This window comes from Schistocerca nitens, chromosome 9 (assembly GCF_023898315.1).
Source record: "Schistocerca nitens isolate TAMUIC-IGC-003100 chromosome 9, iqSchNite1.1, whole genome shotgun sequence".
NCBI lineage: Eukaryota > Metazoa > Arthropoda > Insecta > Orthoptera > Acrididae > Schistocerca > Schistocerca nitens.
This window is the reverse complement of record NC_064622.1, coordinates 211,423,020-211,450,291: the sequence shown is the minus strand read 5'-3', so window position 1 is coordinate 211,450,291 and position 27,272 is coordinate 211,423,020. Positions and strand designations below refer to the sequence as shown.

Genomic DNA, 27,272 nt, shown 5'->3' with positions numbered 1-27,272 from the left:
TGCAGTCCTACTGTAATCCGCTGTCACATCCAAATGCACCATAAATCAGGATTTCGCTTAATTCGACCAACTGGCCAAACTGAGGCCTTCAGAGAGGCCCATGTCAAATACTGTCAGCTGCTGATTATGCTCAAATGTGTATGTGACATCTCCATGTTCATTGCAGCGATCTCTCAACACCTGATGCTGTTCATACCCTGGCTGGCCCGATAACAACAGTAAACGTGAACAACACTACTGCTGTTTGGTGGCTGTTCTGTCTGCTAACTCTAGTGATTCACATACCTGTCAATACTGTATATATGTACAATGCTACATTGAATTCTGAGGTGCTTCACTTTCTGTCATCAGACTGAATAGTAAATACACTAATATTTTCTTTTTTTATAATGGGTGGGATGTGGAGTCATACCCTTCCTTTAATGTGAGACTGTTTCTTTTTGTAGTGTGTGTGTGTGTGTGTGTGTGTTTGTGTGTGTGTTTGTAAATGTTTCTATTCTGTGATTAACTTTTGAATTTGAAAGTAGTGTTCGATGTACATTATTAATGAATTTTACCATTTTCGTGCCTGGTTTTGCTGTGATGGCCTAGCGGTTTTCTTGACACATGTGTTTTGAGGACATTCAGTTGCTGATGCTGTATTTCCATGTTCTTTTACTCTTTTCGTAGTTTGTTTCAAAAGTCCTTCTGGTCTGTCCCATCTGTACAGTATGGTGGTCAATACACCAGTCACTATGCTGAAGTTGGTGAACGCCGTATTTAATTACACATGTGAATATGTGCCACCCACCATTTGACCTTCAGGACTGTGCCCTTCTTGTGTGGTATTAGTGTCATGAATGTATGGTTAATTTTGAGGGGCAATGGACTTGTGTTGTGTTTCCCTTTGCTTCTTTCTTATCTATGTCTTTTTCTATTTTATTATCAGTTTTTATGCCGAGAGGTCCTTGGTATGGCCTCTTTTTGCTATTTGAGTCTAATTCCTTAACGTAGTTCTGTTTTTGTAGTTGTACAGTATTAAATCTGTGGAGCATGAGCTGAGAGGTGGTTGTATTTAAGTTTGCAGGTGATCATTGGTATTGTGTTATTTCTATTGTGTTAGTTTATCTACAAATACCAGAAAAATGTCGTCTTCCTATATCTTCACGTTAGAAGCACCCAGGTAGTCTATATTTCGTGTTTATTCTTTATTTCAAGTTAGCTTCTTGTTTTGTATTGTTTGTGTGTCTCTGTGTCATATTCTGTCTTCATTTCTGGTTCATCCACCAAGCAGAAGATGTCATTCGTGTACCTACATCAGTACATTTGATTATATTTTCCTGGTACTGTTCTCTGAAGTATTCTTTCTCCTAATTTGTTCATGAAGATAGTTGCTAACATCCTTTAAATGGGAGATCTCATTGACAATCTTTCATTTTGTTTGTAAAATTATATATCAAATTCAAGCTAATTTTGGTTTTAATAAGGTCTAAAGGTAGTGTCTTTTATTAACAATAAAAAGCGTCCTCGGTCCCGTGTTCGAAACCCAACACCGCATAAATTTTTATTAATAATCAGCATTGGCGGAAGAAAACTTCCGGGACGAGAAGTCATCCTCATTCTGCCAACGGCCTTCTCCAAAAGGGCGGAGGAGCGGACAGACCTCTGTGACAGGAAAGGTTTGTCTGATGTGACAGAAGAAGAAATAGGAATCGATATAGGAGGTACAGGGAATCCAGTATTATAAACAGAAATTAAGAGAGCTTTGGTGGACTTAAGATCAAATAATGCGGAAGCAAGATAACATTCCATCAGAATTTCCTAAATCATTAGGGTTAAGTTCCTATGAAATCAAACTGCGGAGGTCGTCGATTCCTAGGCTTATAAACTAGGTAATGTAACTTAAACTAACTTACGCTAAAGACAACACACACGCCCATGACCGAGAGAGGACTCGAAAATCCGACGGGTGCCTAGACCGTGCGGCTACCACGCGCAGCCTTCACGCTGATGAGTACAATGTATGTCTGGTGACATACCATATCATCCACACAATTCCGAAGACTACAAGACCTCACAAGTTTCAGAATTATTGCACAATCAACTTAACAGCTCATGTCCCAAAGTTGCTTACAAGAAGAATACACAGAAGAATGGAAAAAAAAATTGAGAATGTGTTAGAGACGATCAGTATGTTTTTAGGAAAGGTAAAGGCACAATAGAGTAAAGCGAGACTGATTGTCACGAAGTAGATGCCGTCAAGTAATTCTTCTACATTGGCAGCAAAATAACCAGTGGCGGACAGAGCAAGAACGACCTTAAAAGCAGAGAACTGGTGAAAATGGCATTCCTGGTCAAGAGAAGTCTACTACTATCGCACGTAGGCCTTTATGTGAGGAAGAAATTTCTGAAAATGTGCATTTTGAGCATAGAATTTATTGGAGGTGGAACGTGGTGTGTGGGAAAGAGGATCGAAGCATCTGCGATCCGTTGCTACAGACGAATGTTGACAATAATTGGACTGATAATGTGAGGAATGAGGAGGTTCTGCGCACAGTCGGAGAGCAAAGGATTATGTGGAAACACTGACAAGGTGATGGGACAGAGTGATAGGACATCTGGTAAGACATCAGGGAATGACTTCCATTGTACTAGAGGGAGCTGTACAAGGCAAGAACTATAGAGAAAGACTCCGGCTGCAAATAACTAATGACGTAGGTTGCAAGTGCCGGGAATGAAGAGGGTGGCATATGAGAGCAATTTGTTGCGGGTTGTATCATATCAGTCAGAAGACAGATGACTCAAAAAAAAAAAAAAAAAAAAAAAAAAAACTCATCAAATGAGATTAACATAGGTGTATGTGAAATACATGTGTCCTCTATTTGATTTTTTTAGTTCGTCTGTGACTTTCACTGTTCAGTTTTTCTTTGTTTTGTACTGTAATTTGTGGGTGCTTATCTGTCTTTTATGACTGTTCTCATGGGTATGTTTAATTTATGAATTTGTTTCTGGATACAGAGTTTTGGAGAATTTGGTTTCATACGTACAATCTGAGCTTTTCGCTTGTCTTGAATATGTGTTCAAAATGTTTTAGTACTGTTTCATTTCAGAATGGAACCTACTGGTTGGCTCCAACTTTATTTTTGTGATTTTTTTCTGTATAATATGTTCTTGCCTTTTCTCATGTACTGCTTTTATCTATGAGAACCATTGTATTCCCCTTGTCTACCTTGGTTATGATTAATTTTTCTCTGTCTACATTTTTCTGTGAGTATTTCCAGAGTTCTACATTCATTGATTATTTCTATTGTTTTATTGTGTTCATATTTCGTATCATTGACCGTCTTAGTTTCTTTGCTTATTAGTTTCCTAACTCCTTCATGTTAGTCGCCTTTCTCTGTTATTGAGATATTATGTATTCATATCTTATGATAAAATGTTTCATGTAACGTTCATTCACCTGGGAGCTCTAAACCCTTCTGTGGCAGCTGCGGTTCTTCATCAGTAAATTTTCTGTCGGTGAGATTTATGAGGTGTCAGTAGAACTGAATGGGACCTTTCTGCTTGTTTCAATTTTTTGAGTGAATTTGTTGCTCTTTAGTGTTTTTTAGTTTATTTTGCTGTCTTTTTTAACTCTTATATCATAGAACAGATGTTTTATTCGTCTCGTATATGAAACAAAGACGCCGTTTTCTATGGTGTAAGCTAATCTCAAGTTTTTGCCATACGAATAACGTTCCAGTTCGTATTTGTGGAGTGAAATATTATACGTGCACTTGGAGGTGAGCTTCTTGAACTATTGACTTTACTTTCTGTGGAGCATGGGTGATAACATTGCTGCTTCAGGTGAATATCTTCAGGAGATGCTTGGCTGAACTCTATCTACAAATTGTATTTTAGCTGTTAGCTGTCTATTCAAGTGTCACGCTTTTAGAAGCAATATAGGACATTTTCTAATTTTACAGTGGAATAACAGACGGTGTTACAGCCACAAAAACAAGAGAAAATTCCGTTTGCAGCATCAAATCAAACTATACTATACATAAACGAATCTATACAAGACGAAAACATAAATGTGTCTATTGAAGGAAAGAGATGTGATTTGCTACTTGAACGATTACTTCAGAATTTATTCGTATTGTACTTTGATATTTTGAACTACTTACGTCTTGTTGGGTCATATGAAGATGTTTTTCAGAAGTCTGAAACGATCACACCAGTGTGTACGTAGAATTACTGTGATGCTGTAACACACCCACAACTTTTCGAGTTGTAGAACAGCCCACTCCTTATCCATTTAATATCGCAATGAAATGAAATGATCGTGTAGCGTTGAGGACTGGGAGGCCTCAAGCTTGGAAGTCTGGCAGGCGAGTTGCAAGTCTTATATAAGTTGACGCCACATTAGGCGACTTGTGTGGCGGTGATGATGAGACCATGATGAGAACAACACCCAATCCACGAGCGGAGAAAGCCTCCAACATGGGAGGGAATCCATCCCAGGTCCAGTGCATGGTAGAAAAACACGCTACCACTCGGCTAAACAAGAGGACATTATTGCAATCTTGCGGAAACACGCCTATGTCATCGACCAAACGTTTGCAGTTTTTGCAACACACACTGTTTTCGTCTTTTAGCGAAGGAAACCTAAATTAAAGGATAAGGATCAACCTCTAGAACGGGTAGTTTATTGAAATCTTCACTATAGCCCTTGGACACTAGATTAAAAGACACATTGCGGCTGCGCTGGTTTTTTGCGTGTTTTCCGTGTGCAGGCTGTAAATTAGATATTCACCTACCTCAGAACGGCCTCTGGTCGATGTCCCTCCACTCGGCAATGTAGATACTTACAAGATGATGTAAAAGCAGCGTTGATAAGAAACACCATCTAATATCTACAATTACTGAGGCCAGCAACTCTAGTAATGAAATAAAGTTCTGAAGAAAAAGGGTCATTGAAACATTTATCGGGCCGTAAGATAACGGACTGGTTTCTGGAATATAACGTCCAAAATTTCCACACAAAAATGTTTATTTGTTCTTATAGCCAAAGAAACGGTACTATTCAGTCCACATTTAAACTATTGGTCATTTTCGTCAAGTTCACAATTAATACACTCACTTCGCACTCAAAGCAGCCAGAAACCTGTCAAAACCCGATCCAAATTAAACAACGTTTTCACAATCATTAATTTCACCTCTAATTTGAGTTAATACGTTGGGTAATTCTTATGGATTCCTGAAAAAAGAACGCTGCTCGCCATAAATGCTCAGTGGTTGAATGCTGAATTATGCCTCGTGGATACCATGAAGGCATAATTTTCACTCGCGAACATCTGTCCAACAGAACAATTATAGAACTTCCAAACTTCACAAAACTGTCTGTAACTACATCAGCATCAGTTTTCTATCTTTTAATACTAAAGACAGCGCTATCTACCATTATGTTAATCCATTAGTCCTATATTTGCAACATCTTAGTGTAGTAAGCTTCACCTTGCTGTTGACACCTATTTTCAGATGTCATGAAACAAAAAGTCATTATACGTTGTTAGCAAAACTTTTTAATTCGCTGATAAATTATCTGCACTTATTAAGAAACCAATTTGTCTCATGAACAAAGCCCTTATTCTCAGTTAGCAGCAACAGTGTGAGAAATAATATCCACACCCTACTACAAAACCACCTTATCTGAGGACTTCATGAGTACACATTTCAGCAGTCAATTTCGTGTTATTTAAGACTACAGCTTCTGTTTACCTTAACAAAAATTATCACTGCACATGGGAAAGAAATAACCTGACTTGTTTTATACTATGGATTTTCAGTGACACTTCTAAAATAACTACGTTTTGTGTTCTATTTCACTTTTTGTGTTATTTCAGAAAGTGCACTGTGGAGCACTAAGTTACTACATGAAAGAAATACCGAGAATTATGAATAAAATGAATTTTTGGTTGAAACGTTTTAGGTATTTTTTACCCGCCATAACTTGTAGTTTAGTTGGTCTGCGACAGCTACACGGCATGTAGAGTTAATTACAATTCATTAGGCGCATAGAACTGCATTTCAAATTTACTCAGATGTATTAAAGGTCACCACTAATTTGAATTTCGAACAACATAACTGATGATTTGGCATTTCAAGCAGCATTAACTGTTTATTAATATGATTACAAAAGCATGTAAGATTTTAGAATATAATGCCACAGAAATTAATTTAAATAAGCTAGTGTCGGCTGTGAATCAGTGAATGTAGTTGATGAAGAAAAAATTAGAAGATTTTAAGGTATGGTTTACACCAAATCACTCTTCTTCCATTACATCACAGGCGCTGGCTGTTGTGGTTGGTAGCTCTAGCGACTGTTCATTTGACTCAGCAGTGCATAGTATGAGTAAGAAGCGTTTACCAACTGAAACAGAGTTCGACATTGTTATTATTCATAAACAATAGGACAAATAAATGATTTATGTTATTCCAATACATACTAGCTTGAAATTTAATATACACAATTATTTTAAAAGCTCTATGAATTTCAGTTTTACATAAATGACTTGTCTATGCTAACCGTAATTTCATGATTTCAGTGGTTCGGCTATTGTAATTCTGATTGATACCCGTAATTTTCAGTGTATGTCAAAGATAACATTCCAGATGTGAAAAGCAATCATAAAGAAATAATTTTCGATGGACCACCGACATTTCCAATGAATTAGGAAACACTGTCACTCAGATTCACAACTGTTAATGAATGAACGTTTTCGTGTTGTTGAAACACAGGATAAATCGATGTTACCAGCAGTAATTAATATATTACGCCTTAACAGTCTTCTCACTTGTATTCATCGTTCCTAGAAAGACGGAATATGTAAAATGTGATCAAGTTACAGTCTACAGTTCCGAAAGTCTGCGGTTCGATCTCCAGCTACCTCTACTACTTTATCTACCATTTATTACTTCTTTCACCTCTGACAATGTTTACTACCGTGCAGGCTGAAGAACTCTATAGTTCTAGAAGTCCACGTTGAACTATATCCCTCTATAAGTGAGTGGATAAGTCAGTTCCATCGTTGGATGAAGCCAGTGGGGCATCAAGTCAGATAAGACTGTGCCTAGTAAAGCAATGCAGTGTTAAGACGAGCTTCCAGGATTTACAGCTGCTTACTGTTTAGTTGGAAGATTCAAACAAACACGTAGGTCGTTTTACAAAGATGAATTTGGTGCTTACAGCACTCGCGATGTTCACACAGTAAATTTTCGCTTGACAACTCCGACTATGTTCAGTTTTTCATTTCTATTGACTCAGGGAACAAGTATGTAGACTAACCGTGAGGAATGCTTCCCTGTTGATGGGGTAGAGATGTCCAGCTGTGAGAACTAACGGCTTCTGGGAACGGCTGACGATGATCCTCAGAGCACGTTTGAAGCGCTCACTCGCGTCCACCCAAGAGCTGTTGTATGCTGCCACCGAGACCGCCTCTGCCTGTAGTAAAGAAGACACCCTCCTGTGTACATGTTATAACATTTTTATTTTATTTTATGCACATCTTGACAAAGAAGTGAAGTCCCCAGGAGACATGGTCGGATGTCAATTGAACTTTTACAGACGTACATGCCGTCAGTGGTTATGTTAATGATTACAATTCCAGTGTCTGAAACAGGTAGAATGGCCACCAGAGTCCACTTGCGTCGCTCAAGTTCAGTGTTGCTACCAGGCCTGGTAGGGTGTGTGTGGAGGGCCAAACACTGCCAGATGTTGGATGATCATGGTGATGGACGCGGAGATGCTGTGGACTTGTGTGAGACAGTGTTACCTGCACCTCACAGACATTGAAATAGGCCTTGTTGTGAATTTGCGCCTGCGCTCTGGCCGAGCGGTTCTAGGCGCTTCAGTCCTGAACCGCGTGACTGCAACGGTCGCAGGTTCGAATCCTGCCGCGGGCATGGATGTGTGTGATGTTCTTAGTTAGTTAGGTTTACGTAATTCTAAATTCTAGGGGACTGATGACTTCAGATGTTAAGTCCCATACCGCTCAGAGCCATTTGAACCATTTTTTGTGGATCTGCATTTGGCTCTCTGATGGACTCATGCTACATCCAAATTTTTACCCTTTGGTATGCGACAGTAGGTTGAACTGCCTGGTAACATGGGGGCAGGGTACTGGTTGGCAAGGATCTGTTCGACCACGTCTCACAACCACCTGGGAGCATCCCAGCATCGCGCACCAAGATCACTGAAACACTTTCACATCTTCATCTCCCATCCGACAAGAAGTAATGGATTCCCAGAAAATTTCTGTGCAATGACACACTAGTGTTCAGAGACTACCAGCAGTCGTACTGGGGCATTACAATCCCATGTGTACGCTTCCACTAACGCCACAACAGATGCTGTTGTTTTTCAAGTGGTGCTATGAGCAAGAATCATGGACTGGGGATGAAAGGCGTTATATTGTTCTCAGTGATGAACTACCTCCGATGGCCATTGTCAGCAAGTATGCCATCGATGTGGAGAGAGATTCCATTTTTCCAATGTTTCGGAGAGGAGCAGCGGTGTTATTCGTGGTGTCATAGTGTGGACAGATATCAGGTATAACTCAGATGAAGACTGATAACAAACGAGGAAAATCTGACGGCACAGCTGTACTTGACAGACATTGGCGTCCTCCTGTGTCACCTCTCATATGACAGTATTGTGGTGCCAATTTTGAACAGGACAATGCCCGTCTACCTCAAAGGTCTACATGATGTTGAGGTACTCTCGTGAGCACCAAGATGTTTAGATCTCTCCACAATAGAATATTTGTGGGACCCGTTAGGATGTCCACTCTGTCCCAGTGACTACATCCAGGATGCCATGGACCAGTTGCAACAATTGTGGACCAACTTGGCTCAGAAGAGGTGCGGGTCCAGGTCAGAAAGTGTTGAAGCGGGCTCACATCGCTAAGTTCTTTGCAATCTTGACTTTGTTTTGTAATCTCTACAATAACGTCAAACACCCTCTGAAGGCATGAAATTTAATTTTGGTTCATGATCCCCTTCTGGATACATCATTTTTTGACAGTATTTAAAGGAAAAACGCTAAGAAAATGGAAGTAGCCGGTTTTTGTGCGTAACTTTCCCTCTTCGCAGTTTGAGTGACATAATAGGAATACAATCTAAGAAAATAATCAATGCATGGACGAATTTCCACACTTCACCTACTCCTAGTGGTAACTATGTAAACATGTAGTGTCAGTGATCCACTGTCATCCAAACTGTCAAAAAAAAAAAAAAATATCACGAAAACCGACTAATCAATACGCAAAAATTAGATGTAAAGTACGTTTACAACGAATGTCCAAGTGACATTTATACGAATTCCAACAAAGATAGTATATGGCAAAATCAATATTATACTTAAGGTAATAACGCCAATAGAATGTAATCACAGTCTGCAATAACAAATCTCCTATTAATATATTTATAGAACATCAGATGGTGGAAGTATGTCGCTCTGAATTCGAACACTTCGCATGATATCCTCGACGCCATGAATAGAGGAAACTAGGTTTCGTCAATGTTTCTGGGCTTTCGGGAGGCTTCTCCTTAAGTACTACATCTTCGCCGTACAAATTAAATACTGTCCTATGGGATGACTTGGAAGGTTTACGGTAGTTCAAGGTATCCTGACAGGCCCTATACAGGACTCAGTTCTGGATGGAGAGTCATCTAGAGACACTGCTGTGCCCCAGGGGAGTGTAACAGGACAGCTGCAGCTCATGTTCCACATTAATGACTTCGTGTTTGTAGCTCAACTCCCTCTTTTTTGCTGCAAGCTCACTGAAAGTGAATCCTGCTGATTATTGCACATCTTTCTATACAGCGTTTAAGGAAGTGTTATATAGTACGTGCAGATCCGTCTAGTGTTCACGGAATGAATGCGAAAGTTTCTTCTGAATAATGTCAAAAACAAATCCCAAGTTTAAAAAAATATACACAGAGATGGCTGAATTAGGATTTCGAAATACCACAGCAACGATCTACAAGATGTTTGTGAATCAGATCAGTTTGACTCCCCTCTTCTGGTCTAAAGATATTATCGGTTTGGCCTCAAAATATTACACCGTATGAAATAATAGAGTAAAAGTAAGCAAATTAAATCAGTTTTCAGGTTTGAGTATCAAAGACACCAGAGTTTAATCTTAGAGTAAAGAATGCAGAGACTCGAAGGCTTCTATCCAGCGGCTCCTCCACTAGTCTGGGATCGCAACAGAAAACAGCAGAACTAAAGCTGAAGTCTTAAATTACGCATTTAAGAAATTATTCATGCAGGTCGATCGTACAGACGTACTACCGTTTGATCGTCGCACAGATTCCCGTATGGAGGACATAGACATTCCTGGCATTGAGAAGCAACTTCAAGAGTTGAAAATAAATACGTCGCAATGTCTGGACGGAGTCCCAGTTTGATTTAGAGAGTACTCTATGGCCCTGGTCCCTTATTTAGCTTGCACTGATCCTGAATCTCCTGTCCAGCGCCAAGTCCCAAGCAACGGTTAAAAAACACTGGAGAAGCCGGTACACAAGAACGGTAAAAGAATGGACCCTCAAAACTACAGGCCAATATCCTTCACATCATTATGCTGCAGAATGCTTGAACGTATTCCCATTTCAAATGTAATAAATATCTTTGAGACCGGAAACCTCTTGTCCACAAATCAGCACGGATTTACTAAGTGTTGCTCGTGCGAAACTCACCTTGACCTTTTCTCACACGACATCCTGTGAACCACGGATGCAGGTAACAGGCAGATTCCATATTCCTAGATTTTCGGACTCACTTCTAATGGTGCCTCACTGCAGTCTGCTAACGAACGTCCGAACATACGGAAGAGCTTCCCAAATATACGTGTGAGTTGCTCGATGATTACAGAAGTAATAGCACCCTCTAAGTTGTCCTCGTCGGTGAGTATTCATCAGAGGCAATGTTATCATCATGAGCGCCGCAGGGATGTGTTATAGGATCAGTCTTGCTTTCTGTATACTTTAATGATCTGGCGGACGGGATGAGCGATCCTTTACTGATGAAGGTACAGTATGTGAAACGGTATTGGCGTTCATAATCATCATCAATCAATTTGCTCCCCAAATAGCAAAACGTATCTACTGTTTAAAGTGTCTCATTTCCAAATCTAATTCCTTCAGCAGCACATGATTTAATTCGACTACAGTAGATTCTCCTCGTTTTGTTTTTGTTGACGTTCATCTTAGAGCCTCCTTTCAAGACACTATCCATACCGTTCAACAGCTCTCCCAGGTCCTTTGCTGTCTCTGACAGGATTACAATTTCATCGGCAAACCTCAAAATTTTTATTTCTTCTCCACGGATTTTAATTCCTACTCCCAGTTTTTCCTTTGTTTCCTTTACAGCTTGCGCAGTATACAGTTTGAATATGATCGCGTGCAGTCTGCAAACCTGTCTCACTCGCTTCGCAACAGGTGCCTCCCTTTAATGACCATCGATTCTTATTACTGCCATCTGGTTTCTGTAAAAATGTAAACAGCCTTTCGCTCCCTGTATTTTACCCCTGTCACCTTCAGAATTTGAAAGAGAGTATTCCAGTCAACATTGTCAAAAGCTTTCTCTAAGTCTGCAAATGCTAGACACGTAGGTGTGCCTCTCCTTAATCTGTCTTGTAAGATACGTCGTGGATTCAGTATTGCCTGGCGTGTTCTAACATTTTTTCGGAATCGAAACTGATCTTCCCCGAGGTCGGCTTCTACCAGTTTTTCCAATAATCTGTAAGGAATTTGTATTAATTATTTGCAGCCGTGACTTTTAAACTGATAGTTCGGTAATTTTCACACCTGTCAACAAATGCTTTCTTTAGGATTGGAATTATTACATTATTCTAGAAGTCTGAGGATATTTTGCCTGGTTCATATATCTTGCTCACCGGACGGAAGAGTTTTGTCATCATTGTCTCTCGCAAGGCTATCAGAAGGTCTAACGGAATGTCTACTCCTGGGGTCTTGTTTCGATTTTACTCTTGAACTGTTTTGTCAAGTTCACCACGCAGTATCATGTCTCCCTTCTCATCTTCATCTACGTCCTTTTCCCATTTCTATAATGTGTCCCTCAAGTACACCTCCCTTGTATAGACCTCTATATAATCTCTTCACCCTTCTGTTTTCACTTCTTTGCTTAGGACTGGTTTTCCACCTGAGCTCTTGATATTCAAACAGGCGGATCACTTTTTTTCCAAAGGTCTCTTTAATTGTCCTGTAGGCAGCATCTATCTTACCCCTAGTGATATACGCTGTTATATTCTTAAATTTGTCCTGTAGCCATCCCTGCTTAGCCATTTTGCACTTCCTGTCAATCTCATTTTTGAGACGTTTGTATTCCTTTTCGCCTGCTTCATTTACTGTATTTTTATATTTACTCCTTTCATCAATTAAATTCAATATCTCTTCTGTTACTGAAGGATTTCTACTAGCCGTCGTCTTTTTATCTACTTGATTCTTTGCTGCCTTTACTATTTCATCTCTCAAAGCTATCCATTCTTCTACTACTATATTTCTTTCCCCTGTTCTCGTCAATTGTTTCCTAATGCTCGTTCCGAAACTCTATATAACCTTTGGTTCTCTCAGTTTATCCGCGTCCCATCTCCTTAAATTCCCATTTCTTGCAGTTTCTTCAGTTTAAATCTACAGTTCATAACCAATAAATTTAGGTCAGAGTCCATATCTGCCCCTCGAAGCGTCCTACAATTTAAAACCTGGTTTCTAGATCTCAAATCCGCAACTTGCTATAAACGTATAAAAGTGGAAGTTAATGCAGATAAGTATGGACGTAATTTTCGAATACAGCATTAGTGATGTACTGCTTGACAAAGTCGCGTCGATTACGTATCTCAGGCGTAATGTAAGAAAACGATATGAAATTGAATGAGGACGTAAAGAGTGGTATGAAGGAAGGCAACTGGTCCACTTCTGGTTCCTGGGAGAGTTTAAGGAAAGTGTAGCTGGTCTATAAAGGAGACTGCGTATGGAACTCTTGTTCTTGAAAACCATTCGAGTGTCTGGAAACACCACCACATGGGATTAAAGGGAAGCGATTAAAACGTGTGCTGCTAGATTTCTTGTCGGCAGGTAGCGCGCAACTTTCCCTGCCCCCTGCTTTCAGAGCGCTGTCCGCGGAGGCCCATTGTGAAGTGGCACTGGAGTCTTTGTGTTACGGGTAACCAGTGGAGACGGCCGCAAGCCGAATCCCAGTCGTGAACTACGCTGAACACACTAACAAGATGGAGGAGGCGCTCTCGCTGTTCTGCATTTCGAGGATATGATGATGTTTGATTCGTGGGGCGCTGAACTTCGCGGTTGTCAGCGCCCATACAAATTCCTAATCTTTACACAGTCCAATCTCGCCACTTCCACGAACGATGATGAAATGATGAGGGCTACACAAACACCCAGACACCAGGCGGAGAAGATCACCAAACCTAAATAGAACGCGTGCAAAAAATCTGTCATCTTCCCGTAATTTCTCTTGTGCCCAGTGGCAGAACTGTACACGACGTTCAAAGTCGTCGCCATGCAATTTCTGGTGCATAGAAACGGTATGGGTGCAATCGATGTTGATGTAGCATTCTTAACACCGACGTTTATAAGATTCCTGATTCTCGCCCAGTTTGTCTACTACTGATGTGCGGATTAGCCACGACAGCAGCTAAAACACCTACTTGGGCATCATCATTTGTTGCAAGTCGTGGTTGACGTTTCAATGTGACTGAACACTTCCTGTTTCCTTAACTAACGTAACGTCAAATATGTGTGAAATCTTATGGGACTTAACTGCTAAGGTCATCAGTCCCTAAGCTTACACACTACTTAACCTAAATTATCTTAAGGACAAACACACACACCCATGCTCGACGGAGGACTCGAACCCCCGCCGGGACTAGCCGCACAATCCATGACTGCAGTGCCCCAGGCCGCTCGGCTAATCCCACGCGGCTCAAGGTTGGCGCAGATTCTCTGTTATCAAAGAGGGTTAAAGTGGTGTCTTGTGACATTATTTTGGAAACTTCACCAAGATACAGCACCCTGCTCGCAACGAATGTGGAAATTCTGTGAGGCTAGTGCACTCCTCTCTATTACCTTTCGATTATACAGGGTGGGCCATTGATCGTTACCGCGCCACATATGTCACGAAATAACTGTGAAACGAAAAATCTACAAAGAACGAATCTTGTCTAGCTTGAAGGGGGAAATCAGATGGCGCTATGGTTGGCCTGCTAGATGGCGCTGCCATAGGTCAAACGGATGTCAACTGTGTTTTTTTTTAAATAGGAACCCCCATTTTTTATTACATATTCGAGTAGTACATAAAGAAATATGAATGTTTTAGTTGGATCATTTTTTTCGCTTTGTGATAGATGGCGCTGTAATAGTCACAAACGTGTAAGTACATGGTATCACGTAACATTCCGCCAGTGCGGGCGGTATTTGGTTTGTGATACATTACCCGTGTTAAAATGGACCGTTTACCAATTGCGGAAAAGGTCAATATCTTGTTGATGTATGGCTATTGTGGTCAAAATGCCCAACGGGTGTGTGCTATGTATGCTGCTCGGTATCCTGGACGACATCATCCAAGTTTCCGGGCCGTTCGCCGGATAGTTACGTTAGCTGCCGCGCGGGATTAGCCGAGCGGTTTAATGCTCTGCAGTCATGGACTGTGTGGCTGGTCCCGGCGGAGGTTCGAGTCCTCCCTAGGGCATGGGTGTGTGTGTTTGTCCTTAAGATAATTTAGGTTAAGTAGTGTGTAAGCTTAGGGACTGATGACCTTAGCAGTTAAGTCCCATAAGGTTTCACACATATTTGACATTACGTTAGTTAAGGAAACAGGAAGTGTTCAGTCACATGTGAAACGTCAACCACGACTTGCAACAAATGATGATGCCCAAGTAGGTGTTTTAGCTGCTGTCGTGGCTAATCCGCACATCAGTAGTAGACAAACTGGGCGGGAATCAGGAATCTTATAAACGTCGGTTTTAAGAATGCTACATCAACATCGATTGCACCCATACCGTTTCTATGCACCAGAAATTGCATGGCGACGACTTTGAACGTCGTGTACAGTTCTGCCACTGGGCACAAGAGAAATTACGGGAAGATGACAGATTTTTTGCACGCCTTCTATTTAGCGACGAAGCGTCATTCACCAACAGCGGTAACGTAAACCGGCATAATATGCTCTATTGGGCAACGGAAAATCCACGATGGCTGCGACAAATGGAACATCAGCGACCTTGGCGGGTTAATGTATGGTGCGGCATTATGGGAGGAAGGATAATTGGCTCTCATTTTATCGATGGCAATCTAAATGGTGCAATGTATGCTGATTTCCTATGTAATGTTCTACCGATGTTACTACAAGATGTTTCACTGCATGACAGAATGGCAATGTACTTCCAACATGATGGATGTCCGGCAGATAGCTCGCAGGCGGTTGAAGCGGTATTGAATTGCATATTTCATGACAGGTGGATTGGTCGTCGATGAACCATACCATGGCCCGCACGTTCACCGGATCTGTCGTCCTCGGATTTCTTTCTGTGGGGAAAGTTGAAGGATATTTGCTATCGTGATCAACCGAAAACGCCTGACAACATGCGTCTGTCAATGCATGTGCGAACATTACGGAAGGCGAACTACTCGCTGTTGAGAGGAATGTCGTTAGACGAATTGCCAAATGCACTGAGGTTGACGGACATCATTTTGAGTATTTATTGCATTAATGTGGAATTTACAGGTAATCACGCTGTAACAGTATGCGTCCTCAGAAATGATAAGTTCACAAAGGTACATGTATCACACTGGAACAGCCGAAATAAAATGTTCAAACGTACCTACGTTCTGAATTTTAATTTAAAAAACCTACCTGTTACCAACTGTTCGTCTAAAATTGTGAACCATATGTTTGTGACTGTTACAGCGCGATCTATAACAAAGCGAAAAAAGTGGTTCAACTAAAACATTCATATTTCTTTACGTACTACACGAATATGCAATAAAAATGGGGTTTCCTATTTAAAAAAAAAAAACGCTGTTGATATCCGTTGACCTATGGCAGCGCCGTCTAGCGTGCCAAACGTAGCGCCCTCTGGTTTGCCACTTCCAACTAGACAAATTTCGTTCCTTGTAGTTTTTTCGTTTGACGCTTATTTCGTGAGATATTTGGCCCGGTCAAGATCAATGGACCACCCTGTATACCCGTTTGCAGTGGGCTCAGTTTCTTTGATGAACATATAGGAACCATTTAGGGCTATGATTTTCGTTCCATATTTCTTCTTATACTTAACTCTGAACTAAACTTCCTAATATCAATGTTTCACAACCCATTAGAGTTCCTACCCTTAAGTACCTTGGCGTCACCCTCGACCGTCGCCTCTCCTGGACTCCCCACCTCCGGACAATCCAAGCCAAGGCACGCTCCCGACCCAATCTCCTCAAGCTCCTCTCTGGCCGTACGTGGGGTCTGGACCCCTCCACCATCCTCCACACCTATAAATCCCTCATCCGCCCTATCCTTTGTTATGCCCATCCGGCTTGGATCTCTGCCCCCCCTCCCTTTTATAAATCCCTCCAAATCCTTGAACGCCATGCTCTCCGCCTCGCGTATCGCATCCGTCTCCCCTCCCCCACGCGGATCCTGTATGATCTCATCCCCTTCCCCCACCTCCTGCTTTTCCTTGAAAGGATACGGATCCTGTACACCTCCCGTAAACTCGATCCTCCTCACCCGCTCGTCTCCCCGGTCCTCTCCCACCCCCGCCCGCTGCCGCGCCTGTATGCCCACGTCCCACCTGGTCTCCATCTCTCCACCCTCCTTACCCTCTCCCAAGGTGGCTTCCGCCAGCTCCCCCTCCCTGATGATGTCCTCCTCCCCTCCATCTACCCCTCCTATCAACTTTGACCCTGCCCCCCCCCCAGTTCCTGTGTCCTTTCCTTTAGGCACCCTCCCTCCCTTCTCTTCCCTTCCCTTCCCTTCCCTTCTCTTTCCTTTTTCCCCATCACCTCCCTCCACCCCTCTTCCCCCGGGCTTCCCCTCCCCCTTCCTCCCTCCCCCCTTTTCTCCTCTGCCCATGGCATCTCTGCTCTCCCCTCTCCCACTCCCCTTCCTCCTCCTCCTCCTCTCTTGGCAGGTCCCCGGACTCGCACACGCATAGTGAACATTCGCGCGCCGGAGATCGTCGCCATCAGTGTCTAGTGTGTGTGCTTCATTTTGTGTTTCGTGCAGTTACAACTCAACTGTTCACATGTGCTGTCGCCTTTCTCCGTGTTTTGTGCGCCTTGTCAACAAGTTTTAGTGTTTTTATCGTCCAACGTGAACGGCTTCTTGTTTATTGTTTTTTGTATCTCCATTTTTTGCCCGCCGATTTTTGTATTGTTTGTATCGCCTCTATGTCATGTTATTGTTCCACTTAAGGCTGAAGAGCAGCGTACTATGCTGCTGCCAGCCCGCCTGTATAGGTGATTAAAATTACAATAAAGGAAAAAAAAACCATTAGAGTCTATTGCATTTCGTGAAACGTCTATATTCTATTCCAAATGAGAGGTTTCGATTTAAATAAGGTCTGCACGAAACAAAATACTGTGTTGAATACCAAGAGGTAGGAAGAGACAGATATGATGACCTAATGGAAGGAGCATATCTTCTACTAGAAAACATGCAGGAGGGACGTGGATGCAGGGAAGAAACTGGAGCAGGCCTTTATCAGCAGTGGATGTCTAAAGGCTAATGATGACGACGATGATGATTACGTACTTCAAAAGTACATAGATCGAATGTGGATCTCGTAAGTTGAATACCGTGTAATTTTGATACAGATCTGTTAGCTTCTTTTCCTAGCAGAGAGACAGTACCTAAAGATTCGTTAACGTTGTAAAAAACAATTACGATACGATATTTCCTTCGCTTGTAGTGGTACATTCTCGGTTTATAATAATAACAATAATAATAATAATAACAAAAACACCTTGGCTTGAGTGCCTTAGAGACTGAAATCTCAAATCAGCTTAATAACTGTGGAAGAGTTGCCGGCAAAAGCCTGGAAACAAGTACGAGTAATTCAGAGCAGGAAGTTCATCTCATACTCACCTGCGCTGTCACGTTATTTGCTGCCCAACAATAGAGGTAGACTTGGCCTCCCGGAATTGGAAGAAATGATGCGCATTTCAATACTGAACTGAATTCTTCACTCTGCGAAAAATCAAAACAAATATATAAATACCTGAAAAGATGGATGGCCTGCATTATATTAACACAAAGATAGCAACAGATTAAACAAAACTACCACGGTTTCGTTATAATATATAGTCTGTTTTTGTGTTCTTCCGATTCTCTTTCACGTACATCGATGTGGATATGTAACATCTGCTCTAGTAAATCGCTATGTTCTTCGCAAGAGGCGGAAGCCCTGCATGCTAAACAGTAATACACCTGCTTTTATGAAGCATTCGGCAGGATTCCTAACGAATATTGTTCTTCTATAGCTCTCATCCACTGATATGTCACTGATTGTTTCCAGAATATACCCAGACGTAGAATAATTCTGTACACATACACAGTCTCAAAACAACGTTTTACAACAGTTTCATTTTATTTAATGTTATCGGAGATTCAAGGTATGTGGTCAGCATTCCTGAGGGCTAAAATCACAACTCTAACGACATTCCGAAGGAGAACTCTAAGTTTTTGTTCACGCTTTTCACCAGACAAGATGCCACTTGCCACCGAAAAAAAAAAAAGTGTTTCACTGAATATTCCACAGGGTCAAGTGTACAGGTGAGGCACTATAGGATATTTTGCGCTTACTGTTGGACTTGTAACGAAGTAGTAGGCAGGGCGTATACCAAATGGCTTTGACCGGAACTTCACAGAGTGATAGGAGAGGAACATTATAAGAAAACATTCGTATATTCGCAAATTTTTGTGCAATGGCAAAAAGACGTGCAATGAAAGTAACATTAAAATTCCTGATCCATAGGGTATCAGCCTAGCTGAGGGGAGTCAGTTACTTATGTTTTTCTGAGATAATTCGAAACCGATATGGTTTCTAGCGAAAATGTATCCCTGTGCAAAATTACGCTACATTAAATTATCTACAGGAAAAGGTTTTGTGCACTTTTTCTCTAAAATCGCACGATATCACGCGGGGATAGTAAAATCTTGTATTTTTAAAAATACTGTTTCTTAGTGTAAAATTCGTGTTTATTGTTTAATAAAGTGGGTCAAGAACAAATGTTAAAGAAGTGCAACACACGTAAATGCTGTTGAATTGGGGTGTGACAAAGTGGTGGGGCAGGGGAGGGGGGAAGGTATATATGTGAGCGAAGGTAGGTCGCCGGATTGTGGTCACATCCTTATTTCCTTTATAGATCTGCAATCCGAAGAGTAATCGGGTGATCCCCACTTCTGCATACCTCACTAGATCAGAAGAAGTGACTGCACGATGTTTCACGAAATTATACTGACCCTACTGCAGCACACTTATGAACGACTGGCGACGCAATGTTACTCCCGAGGGGAGTTCATTTTGCACAGAGTGCATTAACACTACAGGGAATACAGATATCAGTTATCAATAGTAATAAAGCAACAAATATATGTTGACAGAATGTACGTAAATCTTTCCACACTGCTCTATACCGCTAGAGGTGAAGTTGGTTCCTGGTTATCCCACACGGCAGCTGAAGTGTTCTTCAATCAATTGAAACCCCCTCCACCACGACTCCAGCTCGCTGTTCCGTTTGCAGACAGACTACACATTCCCAGCATTTGTTGTCCAGTTCTCTAATGTGAGTAGACAACTTAACTTCATTGGGCTCCCGTTTTATAATTCAATTACTTTTAGTTTATTAAGTGAATACTTATTTTCAGCTCTTAAGTGAGCTTTTACGGATCAAAGCTGGAGCTGTAAAGTTTCTGACACACCACATAGCCTGCCGCTTGTGTAACATGTTGAAAAGTAATGTAACTGGACGTTTTATTTGAAAATTCTTAAAACTTTTTAAAGAATGTCTTCAGAGACCAGGCAGTGAACAAAAAACGGTGAATCGTTAGGTGCGTCATCCTAGAAGTCGCTGTTTTCGAATTATTCAAGTAAAACATGAAAAATTATATTTCATCGCCCCTCCCCCAACCACCACCACCTCTATGCTGACACCCCACTGGTCAGCAGTTTTAGTATCTTTTGTTGCATGACACTCCCTCTTAGCACTGTAAAAAAAAGCCGCGTGCGACTTCACGAATTCATTCGCCCAGTGATACACTTTTCCATCTTCGGCGACGGGGACAGACGACAATGATAATGTTGGGGGCTTTGATATGAACGACAGTCACATGGTATGGGAGGGCCGGTACGACAGCTGAAACCAGGTATCTGTCATAAATTGCAGGCTGCAGCTGGCATATGAACAGGTTATTTCAATACTACCAAACAGCCGGCCGTGATGGCCAAGCGGTTCTAGGCGGTCAGCCCGGAACCGCACGACTGCTACGGTCGCAGGTTCGAATCCTGCCTCGGGCATGGATGTGTGTGATGTCCTTAGGTTAGTTAGGTTTAAGTAGTTCTAAGTTCTAGGGGACTGATGACCACAGCTGTTAAGTTCCATAGCGCTCAGAGCCATACTACCAAACAGTTTGACAAAATAGACGTTGAAAGTCAATAGTTTCTCACTGGAGTAACGAAAAGGAAATGGAAGCATAACTACCTGTAACAACTTTGTTGTACCTGAAACCACTAGAATCGTTGTTACAGGTACTCATCAAAAACTAGTGCATGGGTGTTGGCCACTAATATAATCGTGTTACGGTTTGCGTTAACCCTCTCAAAGGCACTTAATGTCTGAAGATGGTGTACTGAATCACCACAACTGGTAGCCATATAATAATTAACATCGAAAGGACGGTAGTATGTGTTCCATTTTACTACATAATGATTAAAATACCCATTTTTTTTATAAAATGGGATAAATTCGTCTTTAATAATAGTGTCATTGAATTTTCCAAACTGATTTTTTTTAACTTCAACGTTTAGTTACATTTCTTTTTCAACTTTAAAATTTGTATCTGTGTAACAAAATTTTCCGTGAGACATGTACACAGAAGTCTAACTGAATAAGAATAAAGTTAATATAGACCAATAAATAACAAAGTCATTTCATGATAGTACCTACATTAGCCATTTATAGTCACACTACAATCCAAACGTAAAGTATAAATATATAATAATTACATTGATGTCCTGATTTATCGAAGTTCATTGTCCGACAAGAAAAGTGAAACACCCAGACGTGGAGGAGGTTCAAAATGGTTCAAATGGCATAATTTATGAGGTCATCAGTCCCCTAGAACTTAGAACTACTTAAACCTAACTAACCTAAGGACATCACACACATCCATGCCCGAGGCAGGATTCGAACCTCCGACCGTAGCAGTCGTGCGTTTCCAGAGTGTAGCGCCTAGAACCGCTCGGCCACAACGCCCAGCCATGGAGGAGGAAATGAGATAAACTTTATAAGTTGAGACGGTATGTGATTACAAACCAGAGTGAAATTGACAAAGACCTTGGCAGTGTGACTCCAACTAACAGCCGGTCGATGTGGCCGTGCGGTTCTAGGCGCTCCAGTCTGGAACCGCGTGACCGCTATGGTCGCAGGTTCGAATCCTGCCTCGGGCATGGATGTGTGTGATGTCCTTTGGTTAGTTAGGTTTAAGTGGTTCTAAGTTCTAGGGGACTGATGACCACAGATGTTAAGTCCCATAGAGCTCAGAGCCATTTTGAACCACCTAATAGTATGGTACTGTACCGCCTGTTTCCTGGATGCATACGGTCATTCAGTTGGCAAGAGTATCATAAAGCAGCCGATTTCCTTTTCTGAGGCAAGCTTGCCGACAAGTGATATTCCGGTCACAAGCACTGGACGCGGTTGACGTCCGAGCTGGTCCCACACATGATCTATCGCGGATACTTCTAGAGATCTTTCTGGCCGCGATATTGCCTCGGCTTCACATACACGGTCACGGTCAATACAGACACTTGCTATGAGTGTACGAGTATTGTCCCACCCAAAAAATGGTACAAAAATACTGCCAGTAACACACGAGGAATAAGCGTGCCCGCGATATACCATATTCTATGAGAGTTCCCTAGTCACTACCATCCGGGAACTGAAGTCATACCCTGTGGCTCTTCACGTCATTGCATGACGCTTAATACCGCTTTATCTCTGCAAAACGCTGGAAGACTGGGCCAAGTTCTCAGGCAGCCTCCATACTTGCTGACGCCGGTCATTCATCAGGAAAGCAAAGCGACGTTATTCATCAGCTATCCATGCTTTCGGAACACCGCACCACTCGATACGTAGCCGTTAGTGTCGTTGCGTTAGTGGTAACCCTCGCATAGGAGGGTAACTGACTAGTCTGTTAGTGCTGGATTCCGACAGATGGTGCGGGTGAGCCGTGGCGAGCTGGCCCCAGTGTAAGTTTGTCCATGTATCGTTGAGGTCGATTGTGGTTGAGTTAAGCTACCTTTGCTTTTCGTGTGTCTTATTTTCTGGGTTGGCGGGGGAAGTGAGTTGGTTGTTAGCCTTCGACGGATAACCCTCGAGCTCTCATGACATTCGCTGGGAGACGAGTGTCAACGGCTGCCGAACGAGCGTGATGACCCTTACGTGTTGTGGTGTGACATTGGTTGGGCGTTTTGCCAACATGGTCAGCTTGGAGATACAAGTTCTGTGACTTCAATCATAACAAAATGTGAAGTGAAGCGGTGAAGCAATGGAACCCGCTCACTTGTATTGTGTACGTGATATGAAGTAAGTGGTCGTAACTGTGTTTTATGACCGACGCACTCAGAGCCATTTAAACTTTATTATTGTGGTGAGACCTTCATAGTCGACCTTTAAGACGGTGTGGAAGAGTTCACTTGGCCTAGTTAAATGGTGGCCGTTATTTCAAATTTTTCTCAGAGGTTTTATTACTGTGCTTTGTGTCTCTTGTAAACAAATGATTTTCTGTTGGCGTTTTCAAAGCCTGCATTCTATTAATACAGTTGTCCATGTGTATAATACTTAAGGTCAAAGTTGCAATTTGGTCAGTAGTGTAACGTGTTCCTTTACACCCTTACCCATATATCGAGTCAAAGGTTCTGCCGAGTATTTCTATGTTTTAGAGCTACCGGAATGTCTTTGTGATTTGGGCAGAAACTTTTCACTGTGCCAGCGCCTTGGCGGGGGATGAAATGTCGTCTGATATCTAGGCCTGGCAGTGTTTAAGTACCTGTCCACTACCGGGAGTTGTTCACATATCGCGTTGCAAAGTTTAGTATTTATCATCCTTCCGCCAAGGCAGGTTAAGCTGGTAGATATACAGGTATGGATTGCATGTAACCCGTTCGTATTTGAACCTGTTTCCTTAAATATTACGGATTTGGAACTGGCTAATCCTTAAGCTGCATAGCATCCGCTGACTTCCTTGTGCAGCTATTTCTAGTAATTTTCTTTTTATTAACACGTCGGAGCACGTGAACATTTATTTTTAAAGATCAGTGTTTCAGCTGTAGATTATTTATTTAAGTGGTTCTATCATGTTTTGTAATTGGACCTTAGCTTGGCACTAGTGTTAAAGTGTCATTGAGTCACCCTTTACGGGTAATTCTTTTTGTTATATGTATTTTGATCGAAATCCTATATGGGAATTTGAAATTCTGAAGTTTGTCACTAATTCTCTTTTCTTAATAAGGGACGGTTTATTTGAGTACTGAGTATGTTGGGTTTCTAACTGTAATTGCAAAGCTTTATCTAGTGGCTCTTCCACAATTTGTAGTCGTCAAATTCCTTAAAAGGTGTAATGTCAATAAATTGTCTTAACTATAAATTGTGACTACCAACCATGATTCCATCCCGCTTCCTCTTTCATGCTATTTAAGATATGGTGCGTAAGTGTGGTACGATTAAGCGATCCATATACCAGTGGGATGACAGATAATGCTGCAGGGAGTCCATGACTTGTTCTTTAATAGCAGGGGCAGACGTGAAGGGACTACGAGGTCTGTGGTGCCATGCTGAGGGATTCTTCCTTGTGATCAGCAGACGTGGTCGACCGGAACTTTGACGACAAGTACTCACACCCTCATAGTTTCCCGTAGTCACACATTGGTCCCTTTCACATCCAAAAGTCCACAAATCGCAATACTGCAGTATTCGACCAGCTAGCGAAACTGATGCCAGAATTAGGTCCCTTTGGCACAATAGCAGGTGCTGCTAGTGTTGTCTCACGTGAGTACGTGGCATTTCTACCTCCTCACGATCTCGTAATATCTGATAATATTCACATCAGTTATACAGCCTACCAGTCCTGGTAACAACACTAAACACGAAAGACAGCAATGCACTCAGCTGACTGTTCTACTTGTCACAGAGAATTGAACCTGTAACTGTTTACATAACCAGCAATGGTATGGACAGGTACGAAGTTACAGTGACATCAGATAATATAATAGATTTATTAGAACGAATTATATCTTTTATTGTAATATGTTATTAATATAAAATTAACTTTATATTAAGTTATCTTAAACACCTAAAACTTAAATAATCTATATATGTTGAACAAATATTAAATTATAATACTATAATTAAAATCTACTATTCACCAATAAGGGGTGCGAACGTCCTCAACATGCAGACTGTTGCAGGACAGTGGCTGCTTCACTCAATTTTCCTAAAGAACGGCAATAAATGGATACCTACGTGAAAAAACTGCTTGCCAACGAAATGATGGTCAGAAGTAGACATATATATTTAATACGTGATAGAACTGAAACAAAGAAATATAAGTAGGAAGCAGAGATAATGATATGTACCGACACTGACTAGTTTCGTAAGACTCAAAAGACCCTGAGAGGAGTCTCTGCTAATTGTGTAATCGAGTGGATCAGAAATTGGGCTTTCTTTGAAGATTATCGTCTGTTCGACTAACTAAATTCAACCGTAATGCCCACCAAAGGAATAAATCAATAGCCCACGAAATCCTGGATGTCTTCAACGAGCTACAGGTGGTCATATCGGAGAAATTTTTAGTACCGAGCGAGACAAGAAGAAGTGATAAAACTGTATACTTCTGTGCTTTACAACCTGCATCAGCTTCAGAATTGGAGACTCAAGCGATTAGAGCAAGTGATATGGGCAGGACTCATCTGATATTGTTCAAAATAGCTTAGCAAGAGATTACACTAAGTAATTATTCAGGGAGCCGGCTAGAGGGGATAAAATCTTAGATCTCCTGGTTACAAAAGATCGAACGTTTTGCCTTTGTCACCGTGGACAGGGAATCTGTAATGTACACCATTTCTCTGACTATGGGTGCCAGTATGAATGAATAGAAAGATGAGAAGAAATTTGTATTTAGTTAGTGTGATAAGAAATAAGTGTCTGATTACCTGAGAAGTCAGTATCAAACATTCATCTGTGGACATGACAGATTTGAGTATTAAAGGACGAACAATTTAGAGAGGTATGGGCCGAGAAAAATTGTGAAGACTCGGAAACACCCGCAGTGGTTCAACAGCCGGCTTAGAGAGCTATCCCGAAAGCAAAGAGTGCTTCACCACACATTTAAACGTCGCCAACACCTTGTACGTAAGCGAAATGTGAACTAGATCAGGATGAGCACAAGGAGAACCTTCATACGTTCATCGAACTGTGAGGTAAAATACTGCGCAATGATCTAACAAATTATCCGAAGGATTTTAAGCCATACATTACATCAATAAGCGGAGATACCTGTCCACTCACGCAGTGGTCTTATTGGCAACGAAATGGAGAATGGCATAAAGATATTCGGGATACTAAATTCCTTTTACCGAAACTGTTTCTCTGATCGAGAATGTACTCCTGTTTCCCCTTTCGAAAATTAAAATGACAGATATCGAAATAAATGTGTAAGGTGGCAATATTCTGCTACCATGCTTTTAATATTCAGTAAATTATTTTCGATTTGCATTTGTATTAGATCACTGTGTACGGTCCACATTCAGACTATTAATTCTTCTTTGGCCGTTTCTGGTCTATCTTTGGATGTACGACATTTTTATTACTAGAACAGTTCAACAGGAAAGTGCTACTAGTTTTATTTCTGTAGTACGGCATGTGTAGGAGTTAAACAGCGTTGAGCACTGACAGAATGAGCGACATTGGTTACGGATCCTCAGAAACTGGTATCGGCTGAAAAAGGGCTTTGAAGAGAGTTGACGTGTTTACACATTTACTGCCCTAAGAGAGAGCAGGGTGCGGAAACGGCGTTTTACAACGTTGGAGGCCACAGAACGCCCGAAACACGGACAGTATGGGCGGGAGGTTGCACTTAGGTGGGACGAAAAACAATTCAGAATTGCATATCTGCTGAAAGAGCTTTAGTGGTGGAATAACGCTAAAAGACATCATTTTGGTATGAAGGAATGTGTGGGGTCACAAACGTAAGTCGCGATATGGCCTCCATTGAATCTTGTCACGTTAAGTGCCGGAGCATTTTTGCCATTGAACAGCAGAGAGGCATATTTGATATCCAGATTGCTAAGGACATTGAAGGAAAAATGGATATCTCCAGGCAATCTTGTGAAAAGAGTATATGCGTCAGGTAATTGGTTGGAAGATGGCATGACCCATTTAGTTGCAGGTAATATTTCGTAACAACCGCTGGTATTCGTAGCCTATGGGCAAACGTGGGCGTAGTGGGTGTACGGCATAGAGAGGCACTTGCCTATGGGGATCGATTTAAGGCACTTCCCTATGGTGATCGATCTAAAGACTCCGTTGGCGAGAGCCACAGCGGTGAATCTGGCGCTTAGACTTCGAGAAGTGTTGCTTGCGACACAATGGGGACGTGAAGTCGTTCCTCTGTGAACAGAGTTGTCATTCTGCTTATTCAGGTAACGATTCTTTGCCTCTCTGTGGAGTCTGACTCACATTGAAGTCTTTCCCTATGGTAGAATTACTGAACCGAGTTTCTTTTCCTGGCTTGTGAGCAAACAGAAATCTTATGTTTTGTCTCTTATTGAGGCACATTCAGTCATGCAGGTTGGTGGGCGGCTTATTGCTTCGACTGTGTGGGGAGAGAATTACGGGTACGCCACGTACGTCATCTGATGGGCTAGTCAGGGTGTAGGCTATTCAGTATCAGCCAACTTTTTGTCATTCCAATCAAGGGGGCAAAGTGAAACATACGTTCTGAAAGTCTC

The 27,272-nt window shown here is 41.7% G+C and overlaps 1 protein-coding gene across 1 annotated transcript in view; it reads right to left on the bottom strand.

The window, feature by feature from the left end:
• Nucleotides 1–6,292: 6,292 nt before the first annotated feature.
• LOC126203677 (odorant receptor 43a-like) overlaps nucleotides 6,293–27,272 on the bottom strand; it is a 47,041-nt gene continuing 26,061 nt past the window's right edge. The window contains exons 3-5 of the mRNA XM_049938043.1: nucleotides 18,131–18,232; nucleotides 7,307–7,462; nucleotides 6,293–6,391 (exon numbers count right to left, since the gene is read on the bottom strand). Coding sequence (XP_049794000.1) covers nucleotides 6,335–6,391; nucleotides 7,307–7,462; nucleotides 18,131–18,232 — 315 coding nt within the window. The 3' untranslated portion in view covers nucleotides 6,293–6,334. The remainder of the gene's footprint in view (nucleotides 6,392–7,306; nucleotides 7,463–18,130; nucleotides 18,233–27,272) is intronic.